Source organism: Rhineura floridana, chromosome 9 (genome assembly GCF_030035675.1).
Source record: "Rhineura floridana isolate rRhiFlo1 chromosome 9, rRhiFlo1.hap2, whole genome shotgun sequence".
NCBI lineage: Eukaryota > Metazoa > Chordata > Lepidosauria > Squamata > Rhineuridae > Rhineura > Rhineura floridana.
In genome coordinates, this window is record NC_084488.1 from 23696325 (window position 1) to 23713818 (window position 17494).

General features: G+C 40.4%; 1 protein-coding gene across 9 annotated transcripts in view; it reads left to right on the forward strand.

Moving 5' to 3' along the window:
* Nucleotides 1-1044: 1044 nt before the first annotated feature.
* Nucleotides 1045-17494, forward strand: part of TBC1D1 (TBC1 domain family member 1) — a 172602-nt gene continuing 156152 nt past the window's right edge. For 8 of the 9 annotated variants that reach the window (XM_061583202.1, XM_061583205.1, XM_061583207.1 and 5 more), the window contains exons 1-2: nucleotides 1045-1841; nucleotides 6851-7289. In XM_061583202.1, coding sequence (XP_061439186.1) covers nucleotides 6888-7289 — 402 coding nt within the window. In that variant the 5' untranslated portion in view covers nucleotides 1045-1841; nucleotides 6851-6887. Of the gene's footprint in view, nucleotides 1842-6850; nucleotides 7290-17494 lie in introns of those variants that run through there. The other variant, XM_061583210.1, reaches the window with a different exon arrangement.

Sequence of the window (17494 nt, forward strand, 5' to 3'; positions counted from 1 at the left end):
ATTCTGGCCCAGCTGGGCAAAGTCTGTGGATTCACAGCTGGGGTCTTGTAGCTGCTGTTAAATGGAACATGTTGTAAAACAACATGAGTCCTTTCGAATATGTGTCTGAAGCAAAAGTAAAGGCTCAGGGATTGCTATTTCCACCAAAGCTGCAGCATTTAGGATCCAAACCACAACTATGCACAAACAGGATACAAATATAGAAAAACCTCTGTGGCAAGGGTTCTTAACCTGTGGTCCATACACGGTCCTCAGGGGTTCTGTGAACCGGACACACACACACACACACAAATAAATTTCCAGTGCAATAAAATAAATGTTATTTATTTATTTATCAGAGGTATAGCTTTCATCAGATTCTCAGAGTTCTGTGACCCCAAAAAGTAACAGCACTAAGTTACTCTTAGAAGATTGGTAATGGAATCATATGAGCAACTTTCACAAATGCTGGATGTGAATGGTATGTTCCCTTGAACATGCACACTTTGTAACATGACAAAAAAGCTCTGATTTTGTCCTACTTGTGAGAATGACTTAACAATGAAATCTGAGATATGCACACACAGAACTCACTGGACTTGGTGGTACATCCTTCTGCAGACATCCTTCTGAGTCAACAAGACTGGGCTGTGTCGGTTCATACATGCGGATGTGATTACTTACCTGATGGCTCCTACCTGAATGTGAAAACTGACTCCCTTCAACAGAGCCTTTTGGTGGAAAGAATCTTTAAGTGACTGGAAGCTGTGTGCGTGAAGTTATAAAGTGAAAATGTGAATAAAAAGCTCTCTTTGGGAGTTATTTTCTGTCAACTGTCTTGAGGAGTGCCTCAAGCACTCGAGCCGGCTTGGTATGGTTTCTGAAGGCGGAAAAGAGCGAGAGGTCTCCTTTCACACACATAGCACATTTGGCCTGGCGAAGCAGCGGACCCTGCAGTGCAGCTGTTTTCCGCACATGACCGGCAGGAGCTGAGCTCCCGGGTGCTGCGCCACATCTAGGGCTGTGCGCGTTTCTGTTCGTGCAAGGTGCGTGCCGGCCTGCTAAGAAGCGAGGGAGCTGAACGGAAAACCCGCGTTTCTGCCACAATCTGCTTCCTCTCAACTGGAGAGCTCTTGGCCAAGGCCCCGCCTCTTCCCCAAGGCTTTGCTCGGTGCCTCCGTCAGGCGACTTGGCTAGCCTGTCGAAACTTCTATTTTTATAGTCCTCCTGTATTCCTTTCCTCGCAGAAAGAGACCGCCCTCCGCGGCTTGGCTCTGCCCTTTTGCCGCCGCCTCTCCCTTGAGAGAAGCGGAAGCCGGCATCAGGTAAAGCGAAGGCTGAGGAAGGAGTCAGTCAGGACCCATCCATCAGTGCAAGTGCCGGCTTGTTGCTTTTGCTCGGGTTTTGGGTGCGGGTGATTTCCCTCCTCCCGCTCAGCAGCGCCCTCAGGGAGAGGCGGCATGGCCCAGAAAGGAGTCGACTGAAGGAACAGAACGGCCGCCCCATCCGTTTTTCCACAAGCGAAGCTGCCTGGTCGTCTCTCTCTCTCTTTGACAGGCTCCCAGGGGAGCGAGCTGAGCTAGTCACGTACTAAACGAATCAACAGGAGGGAGGCACCATCAGTCACTTTTGTCACCCTGCGGCTGCTGCTGCTCACTTCCCTGTCGCCGCTTCTTGCGGCTTGACCAAAGAATATGCTCATGGAGGAGGGCAGGGAGCCTGAGTTCGACTCTTCTGCCTTCCTCTCTTCATCTTACCCGTGCACCCACTTTGGCGACGTCTGTGCTGCCTCTTCCTCGCAGTGATACCGCAACCAGCACTTCCTTTCAAGGGAGCGCTGCTGCACGCACCCTGTATTGTTGGTAAGTGATCACCATACATAATCTTTTTGCAGCTTCTTTGCCCCATCGGGCAGCTTAATAAGGTTGGTTCTGAACCCCGCTGTTGTGGATGTGGTGGAATGACAAGCTTGTTCACACCTGGTACAATCCAGAGAAAAATGTGCAACTGAGCATTCAACTTGTATTGACTTCCCCCCCCCCAATTATTCTTATTCATGTATTACCATTAGTGGACATGGTGCTTTGCAGAGCAACAAGTCTCTGCCCTGAGGAGCCTCCAATCCTAAATTTTTACAGAGAGTGGAGGGGATGTTGATGGCGCAAGGCAGGAGGGTAAATTTATAGAGAATAAAGATGTGGAGATGTAGTTATACATACAATGAACGTTTCTTCAGAAAGAAATCCTACTGTGTTTGGTGAGGTTCACCTCTTCCACACACACATACCAAATAAGTGCATAGGATTGTAGCCTTAGGCCTCATTTCAGTTGGGACCAAGGAATTACTCAACTGTACTTTAGCTTTGTGGTATCACACCCATAACCAGCTTTGCATGGCTAGAAGAAAGCTGGAATTGCCCTAGTGGAAAATTTCAATGACTGACACTATTTGCTGGCACTGGCTACTTGTGTTCATAAACTTTTGCATCAAATAAATCATAGCAGAAGGATTGTAAAAGCTAGGACAGCTATTTTTCATAAAAGTTTTAGGTAGCATATTAAGTATACATCAATGTATTTTTATGCTGATTAAGTTTTTTGTCCTGTTATCTAAATCGCTGCCTAATTAGTATGGGCAGTTGGCTACTGACATCTGATTGAAGTTCACTGAATTCCATTAATATTTTGATTAAAAAGATGTTGAATACACTTCCTGATGATTGTGTCTTTTGCCACTTTCTTTCATAAATGCACACACACTCTACCCTGCTTTTCATCTAAAGACTGGCTCCCAAAGCTTACAATTTAAATCTAGCACTAAAATGCTAATAAATGTAATATGCTGGGTGAAAATGGTATCTCTGGATGGTGAGTTGAGTACTGCTTTTTGCTTTTTTATTATGTAGGTATGTTCTATACATCAAGATCAAGTGGAAATGTTGTGGGTGCATTGCACTTTATGTACCCCTTTTCTAAGAGACAAAGGCACAGATTTAGCTCATCTTGTTGAGATTCAAAAGCTGCTTCAAACTCATTTTGTAGGCTCTTGAATTGTGCCAATAGCGAATTGTAGAACTAAGGGTACTAACTTTGCACATAACTCAACAAACTACAGTTGTATGATGTTCCCTTCTGTTCTGGGTTTGAGCAATAGAGGGTCACTCTGCTATTCAGCACTGCTGAGCTCAGGATAAAATTTCAGTCTGGGACTTCCACTGCAATCTCAGTGACGTAAGTTCACCTGTGTTAGTGATGATGGAAGCATAAACAACCCAGGAATAAGTATGTAATTTGGGAGGCAATTTTCTTTTTAAACTGCATGGTGATAACCACTTGATGCTCACCTCTTCCCTCTCCAAAAACCAAATGTTGTCATCCATATAAGTGCAGTGATTGCTGCCCTGGGCTCCTGCTGGGAGGAAGGGCAGGATATAAACAAACAAACAAACAAACAAATAAATGTATGTTCCTGAGGGTGTAATATTTTCTAATGGAGAATAATCCAAAATGTACTGGATGGTGATGTTTACACAGATGGCAATGTTTCTCTGTTGAGTTTGCTTGCACTGTACTTAGGGTGTGTGCATGGCATATTATGGGTAAAAATAATGTCCTAGGAATGTCAGCAGTAAACTCAATTGTGCTGCTCAGAGTAAAACTTGCAAAGTAATGTAATACAGAGTGCAGCATACTTTGGTTTCAAGACTGATGTTTTTAAAGGGTTTGGAAAGTTTTTTCAAAAGTATTAAAATGACAGAGACAGGAAATAAAAAGAGAGGAACATTATGAAATGCATCAGTGGTGAGTATTTGGGGTAGTTGGAATAATGGAGGGAGTAGGAACTGTTCAGGGTAATAAGGAACATAGCTAGCTTCCTTAGCTCAGTCAGACCATTGGTCCATCTCACTCAGTATTGTCCACACTGACTGGCAGCTGCTCTGAAGGATTTTAGACAGGGGACATTCCCAGACCTACCTAGAGTGTAGGGACCTTCTGTATGTAAGGCAGATACTCTACCACTGAGCTATGGCCTTTCTTCAAGTAATTTAGTTTATTTTATCACCATGGGTACTGGGATCAAAGGAACATAGGAAGCTACCTTATACTCAATCAGTGTGCAGCTGATCCATCTAGCTCAGTATTGTCTACTGACTGACAGTGGCTCTCCAGGATTTCAGACTGGGATCTCATCTCTTCCAGGCCTACATAAAGATGCTGAGAATTGAACCTGGGATCTTGTGCGTGCAAAGCAGATGCTGCACGACTGAGCTACAACCTTCCTGCCATTGAAAATCATCCTCTGATGTAGCCTTCCCTAAAGCTGTTTTGGACTACAGGTCCAGCAGCCCCAGCAGCATGGCTAATGTTTAATATTTATTTATTGCACTTGTATACCGCCCCATAGCCGAAGCTCTCTGGGCAGTTTACAGCAATCAAAAACATTAAAACAAATATACAATTTAAAACACATATTTTAAAAACAGTTTAAAACACAATTTTAAAATTTAAAACAATTTAAAACAATTTAATGTTCAGGAATGATGGGAACTGTAGCCCTAAAAAATCTAGAGAGCATCAAGTTGTGGAAGGTGTTCTAAAACCATTGGTATTGAACTGGTAATAGACAGTTTTCTCTGTTTTGAAACTTTCTTCTATAAGGATTATGGATAAATTTAAGGTTATCAGGATTTATAGATACCAGATTTTATGCTTGTACAGTGAAGCTATGGATTCTTAGAATGCGTAGGCAGGCACCCACTCTATATAAATTATATGTTAGGAAGCTGGATTGGTTGGTCAGTATTTTGGAGGGGATGTTTGCACAATCATTCATTTCAGGTTAGTTTACACAATTAACAAACCAGAGCCTGAAGAAAGTTAAGTGTGCAAACAAAATAACTGTTTATAATAATTATGGCTCTCTGTTATATTTCCATTATGTCATCTCCAGGAGTAATTGACTATGGTCTATACCATGGCCAGTGTTTTGAGCGGATGGTGGATCAGGCATTTGCAACAAACTGAGAGTGACCTAAGTTCATAAGCAAGGTGACTCACTTCACATAAAAGCAAGGTTACAGGTCCCAAAATGGCAAGGTCACTAAATCTGTGGAGGCAGCTTATCTTGTATGTGCATTGTGAACAGGGAAGTAGTCATCCAGGGTCTCGTGGAGTCTTAGACCCCTTATTTTTTTGGGAGCAGGATCCTAGCAAGTTCCCTATCTCTCCATTGTCCTACAAGCCTATCAGCATGAAAGGAGAGTTTGTTAGCCACAGAGAAGAACCTTCTAACATTCTTCCTTGTCCTTTCCTGATGATTAAAGCCAATCAGAGTGAAAGGAGGTAAGAGAGCCATTGAGAAGACTTTTTTCAACTAAGACACTGTCCTTTCATGTGGATTGCCTTATAGGGATGTCTGTTGTTGTGGGAGAAGGCACATGTGGGAAAGACTGAGGAATGTGGAGATGATGATGGAGAGCAAGCGAGTGACGGAGCGTGGCTGTGAGGGGCATAGCTGTGACCATCATGAAGGGACCCTGCATTTCTGGAGTTGCCACTACATTACTGATTGTGAACCAGATCAGTGGCAAATTTGTGCATGTTAGTTTGCACGAAATTAACATACTTTGCATTGGTTGACATGCCCTATTTCTACAGCACTCTCGTTTCAAAAACGTTAACCTCAAATACAAGAGGGATAAAATACATTTCAGCCTTTGGAAAGATGTCAGATCAGATGATAAAAAGCAAAAATGGGACCTTCTTTGTATGTATTTACCATTATCTGTCCTTGGTATGTTTATCACCAACTTTTGAAAAATATTTCTGTAGTAAAAAGAGAGACAGAAATGAACCTTTTAAGAAGAAAAGCCTGGATTCCTAGAATTTTAATGAACACCTGCACAGAGTAAAAACTCCTTGATTTTTGTTTTTATGTATAGTATTTAGGTCACTTAAATGTATATAGTACTTAGGTCACTTAACCCCAAAGTATCCCCCCACACACACACACAGTCTCTCACTGTGCCTCGCATTGCACTTTATGAACTAGAGTCCATGTACAGGTTTTCTTAGTTCTGTGCACTAACATTTGAGCTCTAGTTTTACCAAACATTTTGAACACATGTGTCCTATTCTAGGCTGGTTTTAAGGGAATGCTTGTGTGCTGCATGTTATTTAGGAAAGACTTCTGAGCGATTATTTAGGGGCCTCACTGCAGTGCAGATGGTGGGATATGTGACTGTAGCTAATCTCAGAGGCTGAAAGGAACATTACAATGCAAAATGAAAAAAGAAGCACTCTTGCTATCTCTCAGAGTTCAAAAGGCTATGAACTGTTGCCAGTTGCTCTTAATAGTATTAATATGCTTATCAGATGATCCACTGTGTATATTAAGTAAGGAGAACATTTTTCAAAAGGCAAAATTTTTCAGTAACTCACAAGCAAGCACCATGACACCAAGCCAGGATAAAAATAGTAGACTAGAAAAGTAATATGTTTCTCGTGGTGTGATGTATCATCAGTTTGTATCTCCCTACATATGTGGGTTGTTAGAGGTTTGATTTGGCTTGAAAAGAATGGTCTCCAGAGAGGTCAGGGCCAGTTCCCAGAGGACAAGGGCAAGCTAGTGTTCAGTGGTGACAGTGTCAAGGTGGATGTACTCAAGAAAGGAGAAGGGGAGAGTTTGCATATTACTCATAAAAACACATAATTTCATTTTCCCCTTAGCAGTAACTCGTTTTACAAGAAATAAATGCAACTAGATAATCAAAAGGAGAAAAATGATTTTATAATCACTAACATGACTCTTAAAGAAAAAAATGAGATGTAGAAATAATTGTGTTAACTGTGTAAATGTCTGTCATTTCAGAATTCTAAGCCTCTGTAATAAATTGGATGACTCAAAAATGGATCCCATATCATTCAGAGTTAAAAATCCTGCAACATCCAGTGATGGCTCCATAGACTTCAGTCTCCAGCTAGTAGGTTCTCTGCCGGTACATTCGCTAACCACGATGTCAGTACTCCCTTGGATTGTGGCTGAGATTCGGCGACTCAGCACACAGCCTACCACCAGCCAAATCCGGCTTTATGTCTCACCAGCCAGGGTGCAATGTGAAACAGACACAGGGAAAAGCCAGCAATGGGATCCTCTGAATTGTTCCAGCCTGTTTGGGTGTAAACCACAGCATGTCCACAAACTGATTCACAACAGTCATGATCCGAGCTATTTTGCTTGCTTAATAAAAGATGAAGCAGTAAACCAGCAAAGTATCTGTTATGTGTTCAAATCTGATGATCAAACAAAAGTAAGTGGCATGTTTTTGTTTGCATTTAACCAAGAGAAATTAACAACTGTTATAGGATGTGCTACCAATTAAATGATTTATTATTATTATTATTTATTTATTTATTTATTTATTTATTTAATTTGTATCCCGCCCTTAAATCATATTGTAGAGAGATATAGTTGATGGATATAGATGGTTGGATACAGGCTTGGCTTTCTAACTGGGTAGATATTTGATATAAATCCTACTATTAAACATATTATTGAATTCAGTGGTTCTTTTATTTCTGCACAATTTGTCTATGATTGTGTTGTTCAAATGTAGAACCACCTAACCATTCATATATCCAGGGTCCCCCTATTTCAAGAATATCTCAAACCCAATCACATTAGTACTCTATGAAGCTTGGTATCTGGTCTGTGTGAATGTCCACAAAGAAATGGTTCAATAAAAGTGGTTCAAATTGGATAACTGTGGAGTTATCCTTTCCTTGTCTTTTGCTTTCAGCTCCTGTTATCCAGAAAAGGATTAAGATAGTACTGTTATCTCTGAAAATAGCAATGTATTTTGGGACCCATTTATATTTTTGACATTATTCCATTATCTTTCCATTGTAACTTCCTCTCCTCAGAAAATGATGTAAACTGTAGGGGGGCGCAGGGAACTTTGATGGAAAATTCTCAGCGCCCTCATCAAATTAATAGCTTTTGGAGGGGATAGTTAAGCTGGTATAAAACTAATATACAGCAATAGCATAGATATGCCCAAGGATAACCAGTGAGAAATTATGTGTCTTGTGTTTTTTCAGACAGCTTTATACTCTGGTCACTTGAATGTAAACTTCTACTGTAGGCTAATGATCTACTGCATTACACCCCAAGTAACCACAATACAGATGTGTATTGGTTTATCAGAAGTTCTCCATTGAATACAAGGAATTAAATTGTGAGGATGCTAAGAATTCTCTGCTACAGAAGCTTTAACCTACCTTATAGAACTACAGTTCCCCTGGGAAAGGAAATAACTGATAAGCCAGTTTTAAATGTGTGATGTACATTTACATTCTAGACCATGTGCTAGTAAATCTTAGTCTTGTCTAGCCTATATGTAACTCCATGAACCACAGGATCTGGGTTTTAAATTAAATGTGGGGTGACAGTGCTGGGACTCCAGAGGTTGGAAGATTTCCATTACTTGAACATAAGAACATAAGAAGAGCCTGCTGGATCAGGCCAGTGGCCCATCTAGTCCAGCATCCTGTTCTCACAGTGGCCAACCAGGTGCCTGGGGGAAGCCCGCAAGCAGGACCCGAGTGCAAGAACACTCTCCCCTCCTGAGGCTTCCGGCAACTGGTCTTCAAAGGCATGCTGCCTCTGACTAGGGTGGCAGAGCACAGCCATCATGGCTAGTAGCCATTGATAGCCCTGTCCTCCATGAATTTGTCTAATCTTCTTTTAAAGCCATCCAAGCTGGTGGCCATTACTGCATCTTGTGGGAGCAAATTCCATAGTTTGACTATGCGCTGAGTAAAGAAGGACTTCCTTTTGTCTGTCCTGAATCTTCCAACATTCAGCTTCTTTGAATGTCCACGACTTCTAGTATTATGAGAGAGGGAGAAGAACTTTTCTCTATCCACTTTCTCAATGCCATGCATAATTTTATACACTTCTATCATGTCTCCTCTGACCCGCCTTTTCTCTAAACTAAAAAGCCCCAAATGCTGCAACCTTTCCTCTTAAGGGAGTTGCTCCATCCCCTTGATCATTCTGGTTGCCCTCTTCTGAACCTTTTCCAACTCTATAATATCCTTTTTGAGATGAGGTGACCAGAACTGTACACAGTATTCCAAATGCGGCCGCACCATAGATTTATACAACGGCATTATGATATCGGCTGTTTTATTTTCAATACCTTTCCTAATTATCGCTAGCATGGAATTTGCCTTTTTCACAGCTGCCGCACACTGGGTCGACATTTTCATCGTGTCCACTACAACCCCGAGGTCTCTCTCCTGGTCGGTCACCGCCAGTTCAGACCCCATGAGCGTATATGTGAAATTAAGATTTTTTGCTCCAATATGCATAATTTTACACTTGTTTATATTGAATTGCATTTGCCATTTTTCCACCCATTCACTTGGAAAATTATAATTACTGTTACATGGCCCCCAAATAGTAATAAATTACCATTACAATTACAATTGCTCTGCAAGTAACTGACTACTTTACTGTTACTCAAAAGTAATCACTACAATTAGTTACTTTTTAAAAAAAGTTACTTTTGTTAAAAAATGGAGTGCCTACAAGGTGCTGGTCTTGGCTGCTGCACATCTAAGTAGCCTAAAACAACATTAAAAATAAACACACACAAACACACAGAGTAGTAGAATAATTTTTTTTTATCCGTAAGATTAACAGAATGGCATAACAGAATCTCACATCTACCACCCACACCAGCAAAGGTGATATCCCAACACACAATTTGTTTTCATTTCAAATCAAATTTTACACTTGAAATGCTGCTTTTGTAATAATTTCTGTTATGTCTCATCTTTGCTCAAAGAGTACGTCAGACGAGGAATGTCTTTTTACAGTCATTACGTTGCCACCAGTACTGAACAGACATTCTGTTACTGCGCTTGAAGGCATGCCTGTCTTGTGCTGCAAAAAACACCGCAGCACCTCTTTCAACTAAATCGCATTTTGATCAATATGGCAATCCCCTATCATAAAAGAAAAATGCAAACTTTAGTACTTTGCTTGTTGCCTTTGTATTTTTTTTTGTCAGCAGTATAACTTAGAGGTAACTTAATCCTGTACATACTTACCTGGGAGTAAGTTCCACTGAACTCATTGGGTAGATATGTATGCATGATTGAAATGTCAGAGGTAGAACTTGAGGCATAACGTAGTTAAACAGAAAATGCACATATCAAAAGTAATCCACCAGAATAAACGTTATCCCATCTTCTGCAATTAAAAATGTAGTCTTGCACAGCATATAGTGAAACTATGGAATTTGCTACCACAACTTGGATGGCTTTAAAAGGATTAGACAAATACATGGAGGATAAAGCTATCAGCAGCACCTAGCAATGATGGCTATGTTCTACCTCAACTGTCAGAGACAGTATGCTTCTGAGTATCAGTTGCTGGAAATTCAAGTGAGGAGAATGCTGCTCGTGCACTCAGGTCCTGCTTGTGGGCTTCCATTTAGGGCATCTGATTGGCAGCTGTGAAAACAGGATGGACTAGATGGGCCACTGGTTGGATCCAGCAGTTTCTTCTTATGTTCTTGTATGTATTGCAACAAACAACAAAAGTTACTCGTGGGGCCTTACAGAGGGGTAGCCAACGTGGTGCCCTCTAGATGTTGTAGGACTACAATTTCCATCATCCCTGATAATTGGTTATGTTATCTGAGACTGATAGGAGCTGTAGTCCTACAACATCTGGAGGGCACTGTGTTGATGACCCAATTAGATTAACACAACTCTCTTCCACCTACCCACATGTCCAGAAAAGTATGTCTCTAAAATTCTATGTCTGACAGCTCATTCCTTTCAGAAGTAAAAATTCATCTGCAATCCTATATACTTATCCATTTAACTCAATGAGGCTTAATTTGGAGTAGACATATATGGGACTGGACTCCACCAGAATACATTTCAGCATTTCAGGGGCTATACTTTATTAATGCTGCATGAACTACAACTACCAACTGCTGCTTATGTACATATATTGTCTCAGCCTAAGCTACCTCACAACGTCGTTGCAAAGATAAACGGGGAGAGGGAATGGCAATGGTCATGGCATTCACAAATCAAAAGTAAATCTGGGAAGGGGGCACACACAAGTAATAAGATGTGTGACAGAGAGAATGTTAACAGGTGAAGCTTTCCCCATAGTTGTATTTCCATAGTAGAAAAGGCTGACTCCATTTAATTTCTACCTGCCCCACAGCTATTAAATGCACAAGAGCCTGATCTCCTGCAATGCCAACCCTAAACCATGCAAAGAACTCAAGTTAAAAAAACAACAACCCAGAATTTGGGCAATTTTTTTTTAAAAAAAGAACAACTGTAACTATATGAAATATGACGTTCTCAGGCAAAAAGAAGTTATGAGACAGCAGACATAAAAACACACCTAAAGCTCTGACAAACAGCAACAAAAAAAATACTCTGAGCATTAGTGTTTTTACATTTTAAATTTTTACTCATCAGATTTTTGCTTATTTACTGCCTTGGGGTAGTCCCTAACTCTGAGCCTAACCTACCTCACAGGGCTGTTGTGAAGATACAGAAGGCAGAATTAAAATGGCTGTGAAAGGAAACTAGGGCTGCAATCCAATACATGTCTACTCAGAAGGAAGCTCTATTGGGTTCAACGGGACTTACTTCCAGGTATACCTATACCAATACACACTTGCCTGGGAGTAATTTATTTATTTATTTTGTTGCATTTATATACCGCCCATAGCAAGTAGCTCTCAGGGCGGTAAACAGAATAGGATAAAATACATACATCATAATAATAAAATCACAAAACCCAATGGAACTTACTTCTAAGCAGACATGTATTGGATTGCAGCTTAGTCCTTGTATTATAGGCAACAAATTTTACTTGCCTTAACCAGATTGATGCATCTTTGTATTATTAGTTTAGTTACTGTAAACTGTCCAGAGAGCTTTGGCTATGGGGCGGTATATAAATACAATAAAAATAAATAAATATAAAGTGTCATATTTTTTCTCTACTCCCCCCCCTCCGCAAATTAGTACAGCTTCAAGGCTTCAACCAGTCCTTATCTCGCCTAATTAGTGCAATCCTATACCCAATTTGATTTACCTGAGAGTAAGCTCCATTAAAAATAAAGAGACTGAGAAGTTTACTCAGAACTTGTATATACTGTACTGTAAGTTAAATATACAATGATTTTTGGCAAGTGCCTGTTTGGAACTCTTTGCATTTGCCATAGGGAGGGGGATTTTTTGATTTGCATAGAAGAACTTCCAGGGAACACCTTCCTCTGAAGACAAAGATGCATCGTGGAAGAAAGGAAGGGCAGAAAAGAAAACTGGAAGCAGCAGCTCTTTAGGACCCTGGCTGCTTGCGCTGTAACTTCTGCCTGCGCCTTGTTCACCCCGAACCCTCTGAGGAGGCTTTTGGCTCTGCTCCTTGCTCTCTCAGGCAGCCCTGCTACTTCTGGGCGGCTAGCTAGCAGTGGTGGTCTCTCATCTCTCCACTGGTAAGAGAGGGGAGGTGGGGAAGGAGGCAGAGGCCACCACTCAGAGCTTTGCGTGCCACTCTCTCTTAGCCAGCAAGCATTGTCTCTCTTGCTCAACCATCTTCCGGACCCTGCCCTGCCACAAAGCAAACATTTTTCCTTAGGTGGAAAAAAGTTAAAACTGCAAATGCAGCAAAGTAGCCAGGGAGGGCTATTCTTTCACACCAAGTGCAAACACAGTATTCTCTGTCGCTCTCTGTCTCTCTCTCACACAGACGTCATCTCTCACCTCCACAGGTCTTCATGTCCATTCTGCTGTTGCCTCCTTGCCCTCTAAGCCTCCTTTCTCCCTCCACTCTTCACCACCGTCCATTTTTTTATGTAAAAAAATACTCCTCCCTCGTTGCCTCCTAAACACCCATAGAGCACGAGGGAAGAGCAATGCTGCACAGAAGCAAATGATTTTTATCCAAGAATCAGAGGAGCAGAATGATTCCCCTGCTCCCCCTCAAGTAACGCCCCAAAATAACACCGGACACATTACAATTACAGCTCAAAAGTAATGAAATTACTCCTCATTGTGTTACAAACAAAATGTAAAGAAATTACCCACTTGTTCCTCAAAAAAGTGATAAATTACAAATCATTTGTTTTTCCTAACGAATTACTTCCAAGGTCTGGGACTGATAGACTCAAAACTGCTCTATAATAAATATGTTATTACAACAGTGTTACAGATGTGTTCTAGGTGGCCATAGGTTAACAGTCCCTTCTCTAGCTGGGAATTTCCTCTGTTCCTGATTTGCCTTGAGTATCTTTCATAGCTATATGGTGCCATCTTGTGCAAATGGTATGGCACTGGTGTCCTTTGTTTGGGGAATTGTTGGTCTCAATATGGGACCCCCCACACACCAATATTGACAGTGATAGTAATCACCTCAAACACTAGGCACTGTTAATGTTTATTATTTTTGTTAGTATTTATTATTGATCACTATTTGCTGCCTACCACAATGTCCCATTTTGTTTTGCACTGTGAAAAAATGATTGTAACATTTACTTGCTTGACTAGTTCTGGGAACAGTTTGAGATAAACCATGAAGTATAAAACTGTTGAGCAGAGGCCTGCATGTTTAATCCATTTCTTTTGGGGGAATCAGTTTATGATTAACATCATGTTCTGGACAAGAACTGAACATTTCCACATAGATACAGATATCAAATGGATCCAAAAATTAAAATTATAAAGCCCTTAGCCGTAAGCCAAACATTTTGTCCTTTTCTTAAAATTTCTATTACACAAAAGAGTTCTGAACAAGTAAAACAAATATTTCTCTAGCAAAGCCAGAGCTTGGAAAAGTTACTTTTTTGAACTACAACTCCCATCAGCCCTAGGCAACATGGCCACTGGATTAGGCTGATGGGAGCTGTAGTTCAAAAAAGTAACTTTTAGCATTAAAAATTCCTTTGCTGCCAAATATATGGTGAGCCTCTGTGCTGGTCCTGATATTTGTAATCTGAAGGACAAAGGTAACCTTACAAAAATATATGCCTGTAAAAAAATTTTTATGGCAGCATTTTATGCTTGAGGAATGGTTTTAACTTTGGTCCTTAGGTGGCTTCTCCATCATGTGGACACTTTTGAAGTTGAGAACAGATATTTTTCATAAGACTGTACTTGAGATCCAGGAGCTATCTTATAATGGCCTGACTCATTCTTCAGGCACATTGCCAAAATGGAGTGCTATAATATGGTAGTAGACATTGGCCAGGATCTGAAGAACTGCTAGTTCAGTGTTCCAAGGTGGCTCTTGACTTAAGTTTTTTTGAACAGCTGCTTCTCATGCCTTTTTGACATGAAAGGAAGTTTGTGGTGTGAGAATGTATATTCAAAGGAAAAAGAAAAATGAAAAATCCTACTGGTGAAGTGCAAGTGCTGGAAGACACTTAAAGGATCTTCCTTTTTGGATCCTGGCCATCATGTTGAACATAAAATGCATTGCATTGAACATGCATTTTACATCTCAGGCTAACAAATTCAGAACAGGAGGTTTTTAATTTAAGAAACAACTCACACTTAGAAACTATTAAAACAGAAAAAGGACTGCTATGGCTTGATTCGCATGTAATAGCCAAACCATAGCCTAGCAGTTAGGATTGTGCCTGAACTTATGCACTCTCTTACACATTCCAGTTTTTTTCACTGCTTCCTTATTTGGGCAAACCAAAATAAGTATCTGTTCAATCCAAACTGGGCAAATTATGATTTGCACAAACCATGGTTTCTCACAGATATGAACCAGAAACCACAACTGGAAGTAGGTTTATAATTCTAGGTTGGATTCATGCTATGGCTTATATCACTTGTGAGGAACTTGTGACCCTTCCAGATGTTGTTGGACTCCCATCAGCCCGTGAACATGGTCAGTGGTCAGGAATAGTGGAAGTTGTATTCCATCGACATGTGGAGGGCCAGAGGTTCCTTACCTCTGGTTTACATAAATCATAGTCTGGACATAATTATAAACTATGGTTTGCCTGAATCAGGATGTGAAGGAGGGAATCAACAGCATATGTACGTGGGAGAGAATGTATGGTTCTGACAGCCAACACATGATTTGGCCATTATCTGTGAACTAACCTGTATGAACTTTAGATTTGGGTTATCAGATAAAATTATAACTATAAAATACAAAAAGTAAACTCATAAGAAAAATGCTGAAGTACAATATCTTTAGTACAATATCTTTATTAGGCTAACTGAAATATCGCAAAATAGTGCACAAGCTTTTGAGTTCTTAATCACACTGCTATAAGAACAATAAGAACAATAACAATACATTATTATTAGCGGGGTGCCAAAAAGCGGAGCCCTACTGTATGACTTGTTAGGTGCTTGTTACCCAAAGATCGCCAAGTGACTTACAACACATTAAAAACATAAATGTAAATACATAATACCATAAAATAGAACAAACAACACCCCTAACAGTCACAAGAAGTATGGCAGCACACTAATAACAATATCAACATCATCTCAGTCTATCAAATACGTGGGGGGGAAATAAGTCTTTACCTGGTGCTGAAAAGAAGGCACCAGGCTAGGGTTGCCATATTGCCCGGTTAGCTGTGTTTTACCTGGATTCTTTGCATGCCACCCAGTGCCCATTTAGCTCCTTAGGTGGCCCAGATTCTCAGCTTTAATTTAAAAAAACAATTAAGTTTCTAGGTGGTCTGGTTCTCGAGATATACATAAAAACATCAGCCACCCGCTGACTGTTAAATCTTTCTCTAAACAGTACTTCGTAGCTTTAACCCCGCCCGTTCAGGATTGCAGCCAATCAGTAAAGCCAGGGTTGCATTTGGTTGACCTGAGGCAGTGTCTAGAAAACCTCATTGCAATGCCAGAAAATGGTGGTTTCTCCCCGTTTATCTGAAAATCTCATAAATTGGGTAAGTATATACATTTCGGATTTTTTTCCTCTTGTGTGCAGGAGTCAGATCCTGGGCAGTGTTTTGAAAACCTTCCCAATACTTGCTTTTGTAAAAGCAATGCTAATCCCATATGCCCATTGAATCCCATTGAATTCAATAGGACTTACTTTTGAGTAGACATGGTTATGAATGTGCTGAAAATCAATGGGACTTTGGAGTGAATGTAAAAAAGAATTGTGTTTGTGTTCTAACTCTTTCTGTCTCCAGTCCTATTTTAAAGCAAGTAAGCAGGGCTTACTTAGGTATTACAGTTTTTATTCTGTAGGAAACTAATACTGATTTTTCTGCAGTGACCACCTGGTTTGACGATAAACTATTATATGGGCTGTATGTATTTATACATCTGCAGTGTGTGTGTGTGCGCGTGTATGGAGTGTTTCCAACAACCCTGTGTGGTAGGATTGGAAACCAAGGCAGTTCACAACAAGAAATAAAGCCATTTAAAATCCAATAACCATAAAAACAAGTATAAACAGTTGCAAAACAGCGTAAAGTGGCATGATTCGGAATTTTGGGTTGTGTGAATGAAGTTGCTTATCACTTGAGGTTGCATTTCTGTCCCTGTTTGAGTAAGCCCCACTGAATACACTGGGACTTGCTTCTGAATAAATAAGCCTAGGATTGCACTATAAATATCTTTACAGTTTGTGTAAATAATAAATATATTTGATAGTTATGCTTATATAAATATTTCTTCATTTATCATATTTTTGGTTTTTGGTTAGGAATCCTGACTGGTTGTGAGATGCTTAGTTTTCTGCCATACTCATAGGAATCTTGTTGTGGTTGGTATGGTGTTGCATTTAAGAAATCATGGTATGAAATGGCCTGAATCAGTATAAGGCAGATTGCTTGGTTCCTAAAAGTGGGAAGAGACTCAAGGGCCACAGTGACTCCAACATTTATTTATGTATTTTTATTTACATTTATATACCGCTTTATTGTAAAAAATCTCAAAGTGGTTTACAGAAAGAATTAAAACAATAAAATTATTGGCAAAAGTGTTAAGGACAGATACTTAAAAACATTCAAAATAATAAAACGAACAATGAATTAAAAACAGATTTAAAAACACAATAGCTTCCACGTGCCTGGAGAGGCTTGCCTCAAGAAAACTGATTTTAGCTGGTGCTGAAAAGAGGCGTCTGCCTAATGTCAATAGGCAAGGAGTTCCAAAGCGTAGGTGCTGCCACTTTACAGGACTGATTTCTTACAAGAGCAGAACAAGTACTGTACTATGTGGCACCCATAACATGGAAAGCACAGCTTGAACTTGGCCTGGTAGCAAATCAGCAACCAGTGCAGATTTCAGAGTAGAGGTATTATGTGCTGACAGGATCTCACTCATGTCAGCAATCATGCAACAGCATTCTACATTAAGTGCAGCACCCGGGTCAGGTTGTGCTGCATGGGGATTTCTGTGACCTTGGCTGACTGGCTGCTAGGATTTTTTTAGTTTGGGTTTTTGGTTATGAATCCTGACTGGTTGTGGGATGCTG